Source organism: Telmatherina bonti (assembly GCF_933228915.1).
Source record: "Telmatherina bonti genome assembly, chromosome: 18".
NCBI lineage: Eukaryota > Metazoa > Chordata > Actinopteri > Atheriniformes > Telmatherinidae > Telmatherina > Telmatherina bonti.
In genome coordinates, this window is record NC_136616.1 from 15,465,005 (window position 1) to 15,476,507 (window position 11,503).

Below are 11,503 nucleotides of genomic sequence, written 5' to 3' on the forward strand. Positions count from 1 at the left end.
TGTACAAAACTTTTCTTTCCTTGTCATTTTTCTTAATTTCAATTATTATTATTTGTAATTATTTAAAAAATAATTGAATATTTTTTAACAAAAAAAATCCATAATAAAATTGTGAAACAAAAAACATCCAAATATTCCATTTTTTCTATTTTATTTCCCACTCCTAATAAAATGTCATATGTGGGCTTTTATTTTCCTCATTTTCAAGACCTTGTAAGGATCAAAATGTGTTTTCATATTCAAGACAGGTAAAACTTTATAATTAAAAGAGGATGTACATTTTTTAAAGTGTTTAAATAATTTTCTCATTCTGTTGCATAACCCTCTAAAGTCATCAGTTTAGCTCCTGCATAATGAAAGATAATAAGATAATGTGTGCATTTGTACTGAATGAAAAGTCTATAAATGCTCCAGCATGAAAAACATGTTTATTGACTTCCATCAGAGCTGTCCAGACAGAATTCATCAAAAGAAACGAGACAAAACATGGAAGCTGACTGCGTTACACAAATTGAAGACATTTTTCTGCCGTTAAGCAATTTTCGGGAAGAACTGCCTGAGATTTTGTGCATGCTCATGTTATCTAACAAGCAGGAGGAAGGAGATTGTCTGAACAGCAGCACAAACAGATCCTTGTAATCTTGTGGAGATATACTGCCACCTGCTGGTCAGGAGGCAGCTCTGCAGCAGCTGGATCAAACAGGTTTTTGGACTCAAGTGACTGGACTTACTCACATCTTTATTCCAGTTTTGTTTTAGGAAAACCAGTACTAGATGAGTTTTTTATTTTATTTTATTTTTTTTATTTATATGTCCGCATTGTCATCAGATAAACATACAATGGATGCGATTTGTCTGAATGTGACAAACAATTGCAGCAGCAAGTGATTTTAATGGGGATTTTCTTAAAAAATGGGAGGAGGGAGCAAAACCAGCAACACACTGTTTACAAATGTCCAGTCACTTCAGCCAAAATGAGCACACGACCACTGGGTACCGTTTTAGTTTAGAGAAACTTTCACACACAACTGGTTTTGTGTACATCTGTGGAATCTGCCATGTGTTCAGGACTCGTCCTCATTGGCACTCTCGCCATCATCCTCCCCTTCCTCGTGTTCACCTTCGTCCTCCTCATCCTCCTCTCTTCTTCTGCTTTTCATCTGCATGGACAGAAAAGTGGAAACTAAGTACAACTTCAGCACATTAACTATACAAAGGTTACATTTGTGTATATTGCATTTGGACATATTATGAGGATGTAGCTAGAGGGAAAAAAACTAAACAAGATAGATGAAGAATAAACACAATTTTAATTTGATAAATATTTTGCAAAATAATCTAAATAAAAAAATACATTGTTGTAGAATGATTGCTTTAAAAAATGAATAAAAAAGTTTATAAATATAGAGCTGACAAATCTAAAAAATGGAAAGAAATATAAAAACAATAAATTAAAAAAAAAAAACTATTTCATGCAATAAGAAAACATTAAAGATAAATGTTTGCAAAAGAAGACGGCATTGGTCCCAGTTCCTTTCACCTCATCTTCGTCCTCCAGCAGATCTCCATCCTCCTCAGAGTCGTTCAGCTCCTGGCTCTCTCTGTCCCTCTTCAGGCTGTCCTCTTTCTTGCTGGACGTAGACGAGTGGAGAGGGGACACTTCACCGGGCTCCGGTTTGGAGCTCTTCATCTCTGAAGATGACGGGGAAATGGGATAAAAACAGAGTCACGGATGAGCAGATGCGTGTTGCTGCTGATAATCTGCAGCCGCGCGGATTGCCCCAAAATAAATAATCACGTTTCATTTTTAAATGAAATTTAAGTCTTGGAAATGTTATGATTTTAGTGCGTTGTGTTGTTGCATTACATGAAACAGTATGTAAAACAATTTGATATAACATTGAAGGTTTTGGGCTGTTGAAGGGTTTAATAGTTATTATTAGCTCTTGTAGAGAAAAGCCTCTGTTGTTTTAAGCTAATTTATTACTTTTTAAATGTCATTTTTAGCTTTTAATTAGCATTTTTCTTCTCAAGAGGACCCACCTGACTTCTTGCTGTAGTCCTTCTCCATGCGCACCAGGCTGTCCAGCAGGTAGTCCACCTTGTCTTTAATCTGTGTGAGCTCTCTCTTGATGGTCTGCAGATCATCCGTCCTCACTGCAAGACAAACAGTAGACCACTTCCAGGTTTTGTTGGTAAACTGTCCATTCAATTCAATTCAATTCAACTTTATTTATATAGCGTCAAATCACGGCAATCCCATCTCAAGACGCTTTATAGACAGGAAAAAAAACATAATGAAAGCCAATTTATAATAGCCTACATAAGGAAACCAACACATTGAGTTGGTCCAGAAATCATTTAAGCATTATGGATATGTATCATTTTTTAGAGAAAATAAAAGGGATTTAACGTGGAAAAGTTCAAGCAAAGAGGTCTGGCTATCACAACTTTCCCAGAGGTCTCAGATTTTAAGCAATTTGTTCAGACTGGGGAATTTTTTTATGATTAACGTGAGAGAAAAAAAGACAAACTATGAATATTTTTAACCTTGATAAAGGACTTGGAGTCCTGAAAAGGCTCCCTTATCATCTGATTAGCACTTCCCAAAGGTGTTTTTGGAGCCTTGTGCCCTTGGTTCAGAATTAAATTAGGAAATTACGGCCAACTACCTCACAGACAGCTGATCACTGAACGGACAAGTGGGGGAAAAATTTGCACACAACTTCATTGAGCAGCAAAACACCGATAGGAGTCAACGTACTTCACTCCCGTTTCATATAAAACTTTGTCAAAGGTTTGCAAAAAAAACAAAAAACAAAAAACAAACACTTAAACAAACCTGACACATTTCATTAAAAAAATTCCAGAATAATGAGTTAAGCTGTGGTGAGCAGATGTTTGCTTGCAGGAACATATGAAAAGAGCATTGCTCCAATTACTGAGCATTAAAAGGCAGATAAATGGGATTCGTTTTACAGCCTCTGTGACAAAGAAAATGTCAGTTGAGGAGAAAAGAGGGAAGCATTGGGTCTACCTGGTTTCACGCTGACCGTAAAATACAATCTAGCAAGAAAATTTAGTACTAAAGGTAATATATTTCTACTAGGACTACTTTCTGGAAATTTTCATTAAAAGCTGGTGACAGCCCAAATAATCGATGCACATGAGGAAACGAAAAATAAACAAGTTCAAAAAATTGGTTTGTGTTGAAAAACAAATTAAAAACAAATTAAAATCATGGGTATTCATCTAAAGTTGACTTGTGGAGCTAAAAGGTTTGCACACCTTTTTCCATTGGTCTAAGAGCTGCGTTAACTCTGGATGGTACCTACTCGTGCGTGACGTCCTCTGGCTGATCTTAGAGGAAGAGGAAGAGGAGAAGGTAGCCTTGCTTCGTCGGCTCCCGCCTCCGCTCAGGCTGACTCTGGGACGCTTCGAAGGGATGACAGCGCGGGATAGTGGCGCCGGGGGAGGAGGCACCCGGGACTGGTAGGAGTACATTCTGACACAAAAAGCAGCAGAGCAATGAATGATGTCACTAAATGTAATCATTTGACACCAAGAGATTCAAACAGCAGTTTTTAATTGTTGAAACAAAGAATCATTTAGTTGCACAGCTTAAAATTTTGGCAATCAACCCATATAAGAAGAAGCCACTGCCCACCGGTCATAGTAATCTCTCTGGAAGTCATAGTCCAAATCAAAAGATGAGCTGTGGGATCGAGAGAACAGCACAGAAACATTAAGTCGCTCTTTTCTTCTATAACATGCCTGAATGATTATTCACGGAAACTCTGACTTTGTGAATTTGAGCAGCATGGACACACACACCTGTACATGTCTCCTGCTGATCGCTTCGCCGTCTTTGACCTGTGAGGCTTCGGCTCACCTGCCAGGTTGATGTCTGAGGGAGGAAAAAGAAATGAAGGGATGAGGGCTAGAAGAAGGTAGACCTTACTTTATAAACTACTTTGAGTGTAATATTTTACAACCCAGAAGGTATTTGTATGTGATCCAATAGCCTGGCAAACCAGACTCTCTTGCTCTACCAGCTTAGAGTCTGGGAACTCACTCGCATCAATGGATTTCTAGGGCGGGATAAACAAGTGTGGAGTAAACCAATCAGAAAAATGGTGGATGTGACGTTAGTAAAGCAGCAGCCTCCAACGTCCGGAAGTGTTCAGTAGAGCGAACACAACAGAAGAAAAGAAACACGGTGTGCAGTACAGAAAACATTGATGAACTGTGTCGTTTTTGCTGTAAAAGCTTGAGGCTACGTGGCGTTATTGGCAACTTGGTGTTGCTTTTTTAACCTAATCGAAGAAATCGTAGAAGATACGAACTCCCGCTACGTCTGTGCACCATCTTAAAATGTTTTGAAGAATACGTGGTGATGCAATCCAAGAGGCAAGAGTCTCCTCAGATCAACCAATCAAAGTGGCCGGCTTGTTTCAGACCAATGCGAATCTCTGTGAAGGGGAGGATTTCCAGACTGAGTATGTTTCAAATATATAGAGCGCTCCAGCCTAGCATGCCAGGCGACTGATCCAAAGGATTCATTTAGCTTCATATTATGTGACATGTTTTTAGAGCTTAATTTCTACCACAAGAGGGCAGCAGAGGGAACCAGCTGTATGGGATGAAATCTGTTGAAAACTGTTTTAAACCAAGGGGGGGGGGGGGGGGGGGGGGGGGGCGTGTGGTATGGGGCAGGCCAAGGGCCGGATTAAAAGTGCAGAGGCCCCTGGGTCCAGAGTGTTCCAGGGGCCCCGTTCCACAATATAACATTGTAAAAAAGTGTGAATGATACACTGTAAAATGACTTTTCTAACATCTCTCAGCTAGTGGTACCAATAGCAGCACACTAGACACCGTGGTGTAACTATCTGTTTCATGTCCAGACTGCTGATGTATACCCTACGTGGGTCCCACATGGGCCCCCAATGGGTGAGGGCCCCTGGGCCCGTGTCCATTAGCCCCATTGGATAATCCAGCCATGGGCGGGCCGGGATGCATTTTTTTCACATTTCAACAAGCAAAACCTTGAAAGGGTGCCAGAATATCTGATCTGACCCATCCTACTCTTTCTTAAAGTTTAAGGTGAGGTCCTAATCATACCAATACCAAGAGTTGAACTTGACCCACTTTAATCTGATTGGTCAAAAGAATCATGTCCTGTAATAAAAACAATGCAGAAGCAATGCCATGTTTAAATATACTGTGGACCTCTTGTTGTTTAAAGCCCCAGACCCAGGTTTTATTGATTGTTTTATGTGTTCAAACTCTATGGGACCACCTTATCTAAGCAATCTGTTGCAGCCCTATACTCCTCCCAGAGGCATGAGGTCAGCGTTCAGCTCCTGTTGGCTGTTGCCAAAGCCAGGCTGAAGACCAGGGAGGAAAATTTTTTTCTGTGACTGCAACCAGACTTTGGAACAGTCTTCCTCTATCTGTCCAGACTGAAAACATATCTTTTGTCTTTGGTCTTCAATTCGAGCTGACAGTTTTGGGTTACACCATGGCTCTTCCATTGTTTTATACATTTATTACTTTTATCCGCACTTTTCTTTCATTTCATTGTTATTTTATTAGTAGGTTTTTATTGTTATTTCATCCTAGGTTTGATTGTTCTATTGTTTTTTTTATCTAATTTGTGATCATTTAATCTGTTTTTTTTTTTTTGTTCTGTGAAGCACTTTGGTCAGCACTGACCTGAAAGAATACAGAATATAAACTACAGTATTTCTGACATTACTGTTCTCACTCTTTTTCTTGTTCATTTTTGCAATAATTCAAGGTGTACTGCTAAGATGTGATGCTACTACGTAGCGGTCACTCTCCAGCTTCTTATCCCACCTGCCAGGTAAAGGGTACAGCTGGCTGTGGAAATGAAACAGAGCTCAGGGTTTACCCCACCTCACCTAACACCTGTCCCACAATCATGCGCCCATCTTCCCCAGCCACTGCAGCGCGGGCATTCCTCTCGTTGGAGTACTGGACGAAGGCGTAGCCCTTGTGGACAGAGCAACCAACTATCTTGCCATACTTGGAGAAGATGGCCTCCACGTCGGCCTTGGTGACTAGCAGGGTGTTGAGGTTGCCAATGAAGACGCGGGAGTTGAGGGAGCGAGGATCGGTCTTGTTAGTCACGTTGCTGCTGGCCATGAGGCTGGAGGTGGAGGTCGGAGACCAACTGAGAAAGGCAAGATAGAAAGGTGACGGCAAAGGGCAAGCGAGGAATGGACGAAGATCTAAAAGAGGGTTCTTAATATTATGGGAACAGGAAGTCGTATTAGTGTTGCTCTTCCATTCAACCTTATGGCTTTTTTCACCGTGCCTTGAAGTACACAAGGTGGAAGAAATTGTAACAAAATGCAGATGTGCGGATTTTCTTTTGAACAGTAAATTTAAATGAAGAAACAGCCTTATTGTAGATAATCAGCAACAGAAAGAAATATCCTGCAAAATGCAGGACTCAGCTATTTTTCTATGGAAGAACTGAAACGTTCAAATTCATTTGGAGTTTTGTGAACTGATTAAATGATTCATCATCATCATATGTACCCATCATGTATCCATTAATGCCATTTAAACAGCCGATACGCACAAGAAATTCTGGCATCAAGTCCACGCAAATATCTTTTGTGTATGTACTGTTTAAACTTTCATCCACCATGAAGCGGGGGACAAGGGCTTCTAACGAGAGACACTGGACAGCAGAACAGACAAGTTTGATCGGGTCACGAAGCAGCCAACACTCACTCCATTGTGTCTGTACTCGGGTCGGTGGAGGTCAGCCTGCCTGCCTGTCTGCTGGAGAGAAGAGAATCGTCGAGAAACTATGAGAGGCGGCGTCAGGGGATGTGGGTAGACATCTACTACACCTTCAAAAAGCTTTTTGATGTCTTGTTTGTTGTCAAATCCAAGACAAGAAGCAAGGCAAAGGTTCAAGGGAAGGATAAAAAGCTGATGGGTTTAAAACAGAGACACCTGTGGGATAAATGGTTGTTACAACATAAACAAATTCACTTGTAAGCATTTATGTTGCTTCACTACAAAGGTCTTTAACATCTGGCTTGTTATGTGGTTAAAAAAAAAAAAAAAGTTTTCAGGATAATTGCTGGTTTTTCTTGGCACACTACATTCTACTTTAATGTAAATGCAGACTATAGGCAGAATCAAGCAAAAAAAAAAAAAAAAAAACTTACGAGCTAGCATCCTTGACCCCTTTCTTTTTCTTCTTTCACTTACAAAGTATAACCTCATTTCTTTTTTATGTTAATTAATCCTAATTTTCTGAGACTTTGCTTCTAAAATGTAGCATTTGGAAAAACACACCAACTATTCAGGCAGCCACTGTTAGCAGACACTAATGCATGCTACATTATTAGCGGTGCAGACGCTGTCTTTGTAAGGTAACAGGAGGGGGCAGACAGCTTCTGGAGTTGGAAAGACTGCAAAGTTATGTAACAATGCAGTGGGAGGAAGCTTGTAATTATGGCTGCGATTGCTTGGATGTATTTGTCGCTGCTTCCCTTATGATGGCAAACTGTTTTGTCCCATCCAACCCTGTGAGTTGCTCATCTTCGCATCAACCACTCGAGCTGCTGCAAAGCCATTTATCACCTGCCAAAATGCAGCGCCGAAGCCAGCTGGGCTTGACTGCAGCCTCTGCCTCTCCGGCCAGCAGCACTTAGCAGGGGATTACATGGTTTGCAGCAGGCTGTCTGGCCAAAGCCTAATGCTCTGCTCTCATCTACATGATTTTGGCAAGGATGGAGGTATAACTTGGTGAGCTGAAAGTCTGTCCACGCCAGCAAAAAAGGGGGGGCAGGGAGGACAACCACACGGCTCCCTGCAAACCTTATTCATTCAGGCAACTGGTTGGACTGTGAGGAGTTGAAGAGGAAGGAAAATAACTCATTTATGTTCAGTCATTGCTGATTTTCCAGTTTGTTTGTGTGTTTGGGAGGATTTTTACATGCTGCATAATATAAAGTGGCAATTTTACATCCATGTTCTGCTGTAAGTTATTGTGCCTACTAAGATTTTTTACCCAAATTCAACATTTTGACCACTTTGCTGTAGCTTGAACTGAAGAATGTTTTCCTACTGAGGCCTCATTATCTTCAATGTTAATCTCCTCACTGCCAGGTCTCCTTATGTGGGGCTTCTTGTAGTTTTTGCTGATAAGTAGGCTGAATATGACTCCACGTGTCTCTCATATCAGTAACATGTTGGTGCTTAAACTGTGAAACGCACTGCAACTGCAGTTCCCAGGACGAATGCTTGATGGCAGACAAGAGAAGAAAAAAAAAAAGAGGACGATCAGCTTTGCAGCAGGACAGATGTGTCACATCTGCAGCTGTGTTTGTAGTTTTCTTTTAATACAGAATCAAAAAACAAGAATTAAAAATTAAACTATCATCTTGAGTTTGACTTTTCTGGAGGAAAATCAGATTGTTTGTGGCAAAGGAAAATAATTCATTGCAATTAGCAAGAGTGGAAATGTCATTGTTAATTCATTAATACGTTAGTAATTAATGGCACTTCATGCTGTTTAAAAGGGCAAAAAGGTCACAGCTGTTGGGGTTTGTAACTAGTATTTTCATCAAGAGGAATGGGCAAAAAAAAAAAGAAAAAAAAGAGAGAAATGATGTTGTGTTTACAAGTAAAGTGTCAGATTGAACTCCAATAACATGCAAAATCACCAAAAGCAAGATCAAAAACCAAAACTGGTCTCATTTAGCCTTTGCTGGTCCTTAATGGCGCCGCTGAAAAAGACTTCCTTAATGATTAATGATCAATCCGATCGTCATGAACTGGAAATGACTCAGAAGTTTAGAATCCATAAAAGTGAACATTTAAAAAGAAAATTTAAGCAACTGATTTTCTAGTTTCACTGCTGAAAAAAGAAAAAAAATATCTAAAACAAATAACAAAAAAAAACACTACATGCTACTTGAAATCCAAAAAGGGGAAGAAATGGGCTACATCACAGGAGTGAAAAGTGGAATATTAAAAATGATGCAGAGGCTGAGGTGGAAAAAAAAAAAGGGTAAAAAAAAAAAAAGTTGAGACCAACTTACGATTTGTCGCTGGTGAAAAAAGTGCCGTCAAAAACTAAACAGAAGGAAACAAAAAAAAGTAAGATTAGAAAAAAGAAAAAAGAAAAAACACTGGACATGATACAAAAACGTTTATTTTAACAAGCAGCAGAAGAGCTGAAGGAGAAAAATCCAGAAACATTGTCATTCACCTGTTCACCATCTTTACATTTATTTCTTTATTTAAGTCATTTACCACTGTGTGCCGGTATTCTGCCATCATATAATTTTAGATATTTTACCTGCATGTAATTTCTTTTTAACAAAAGCTATTCTCCAACTACATGTTGATGTCTATTTGTTGATGACTTTCTAGAAAAATAAACATAATTGATTGCTGGAAGAACATTTTAGACAAATCAAAAATTGAAATTGATTGTCTTCAGAGTAGGTGTTTAGAAGGATAATAGACTTATTAAAATATAATATTTGGCAACCCATGGGGAAAAACAAAACAAACAAATAAATAAAAAATAAATTAATCAAATAAACAAAAAAAAAAAGTTACTGGAAGAAGAAATTACTTTATACAAAGAAAAAAAGAATAAATAGTAATTTAAATGAATATCTGAACATTAGTTTTAAACAAAGCAAAAATTAAAGAAAGAAAATGCAAAAAAAAAAAAAGACCAGAATATACTTAAAAAGTTTTAATGGAATATCGATTATTATTATTTAAGTGGAATTTATTATCTGGATAAAAAAAAATAAATAAATAAAAAAAAAACCCAAAAAAACCCCCTCCTTTCTGTATTTTTAATATGCAATGAATGAATAACTGGCTAATTTTACACTGCTACTGCTACAGATATAATTTAACCATTTTAAATCACACCAGTAGCTCCTAGGAGAGTGAAAAGATGGACACAGCACTGCTAGTATTGTGGTATTCTCAGTGGATGATGCTGTTCAGCATCAACAAGTGTCCAAATATGCAACTAAACCAATACGCAAAACAATTACATGCTTTTTACGTGGTAAGATTCCCACAACTATCCAACAAAAGTGATATCAGACAGGCTGCATCATCACAGCATGACTAATCTGAAGGAAATGGCACCTTAGTCCTCTACCTCCACCCCCCTCCCCACCTTGAACAGGTCTGAATAAAAGGTCAGCTGCAGAACCCATGGAGACCAGAGGGATTCCTGCTTTGGGATGCTTCCAGAGGACATATTAAGGATGAATGAAGGTGAAGATACAAAAGCATCACTGGAAACAGGATGTGGACTAGATACAAGTCTGAGCCCTGTCAGAGCTCACTGCAGCACCTCCTTCAGCTGTGAACATCCAGCTGCTATGACAGCAGCTTTATTAGTCTGCAAATAAGCTTAAGAACTAAATTAGATAAAAAAAAAAAAATTACCAAAAATCGTGCAAATTATAAAGGAGCCTCTAAAAATAAAAATCCCTTTCCATGACTGCACAAGAATTCAAAATGTTGGTGCTGGAAATAAAAATAAAAGGCTGAAAAATCCCATCCTGAAAGATTTGCTGTCTTACACATGGACACCGATAAAGACACAAATATATACGTAAGCCTTTTAGGAATCATTGTCAAGAACTGTAAACCAAGTTTAATGTGGAGGGGAAACACGAGTATAAAAAGCAAAATATAGAAACATTTCCAGAAAACTGGCCTCCAATTTTAAAAACTGTCAAGAAAATCCGGGAACAATCTTTAATAATTATCTACATGGAAAAAACCCAACATGCAGATAAAGCAACACGGCCACACAGCAAGCCTGAAAAATTCTTTTTAAATGTCTTACTTGAAAAACAAAAGGCAAAAAAAAAAAAAAAGAAAAAGAAAAAGAAAAAAAGCTGTGGAAGCTATTAAAAATAACAAAAACAAAACAAACAATAAAAACACCTAGTTAATGCGCAGTTTGTATTGCATGACAAAATGTACGCCACAACAGCCAGCCAACACAGTCTCGGGAATACCAGCCAGGAAAAATGCCTTAAAAATAAAAACAAAAATGTCCCCGCGATGCTTCACAGTCAGAAAAAAGAAAAAGGGAGAAAAAAATCTCTCATTGAAAAATACTCACCAGGAGTTTAACACTAAAAATGAGAACAAATGAACGCTCTTTTTGTTTTGTTTTGTTTTTTTTTTTACTTGAGAGGATAAAGATCCGCTTGAGGCTCTGCAGCTTGCTGTGAATCACCTTGAAACCAGCAGACACGAAATGGCGTCGGGTCACAAAAACCACACACACACGCACTACAGGACAGTCACGCCCACTGCTGTATTCCAGTTTCTGATTGGGTAACTGGAACGGTCCCGGTCGCAGAATCCTTTCGGTGATTGGTCGGTTTAGTTGCCAGTTTTGCTCTGACGGATGACGACATTCATGGACCTCTATATAATCCTGAGCACTGATTTTAAA

General features: G+C 38.8%; 1 protein-coding gene across 3 annotated transcripts; it reads right to left on the reverse strand.

Annotated features, from left to right (window-relative positions):
- Positions 1-498: 498 nt before the first annotated feature.
- On the reverse strand, positions 499-11,293 carry hnrnpc (heterogeneous nuclear ribonucleoprotein C). Of its 3 annotated transcripts, none has more exons than XM_079258017.1 (9): positions 11,165-11,293; positions 6,766-6,816; positions 5,925-6,196; positions 3,835-3,907; positions 3,668-3,715; positions 3,336-3,505; positions 2,044-2,157; positions 1,541-1,692; positions 499-1,160 (listed from the first exon to the last, which is right to left on the reverse strand). In XM_079258017.1, the coding sequence occupies exons 2-9, from the start codon at positions 6,768-6,770 to the stop codon at positions 1,065-1,067; spliced, it is 930 nt and encodes a 309-aa protein (XP_079114143.1). In that variant the 5' UTR covers positions 6,771-6,816; positions 11,165-11,293; the 3' UTR covers positions 499-1,064. The 3 variants fall into 3 exon arrangements, with proteins under 3 accessions (XP_079114143.1, XP_079114142.1, XP_079114144.1); XM_079258016.1 differs by having other exon boundaries at positions 6,766-6,813; positions 11,165-11,283; XM_079258018.1 differs by having other exon boundaries at positions 11,233-11,270.
- Positions 11,294-11,503: the final 210 nt, after the last annotated feature.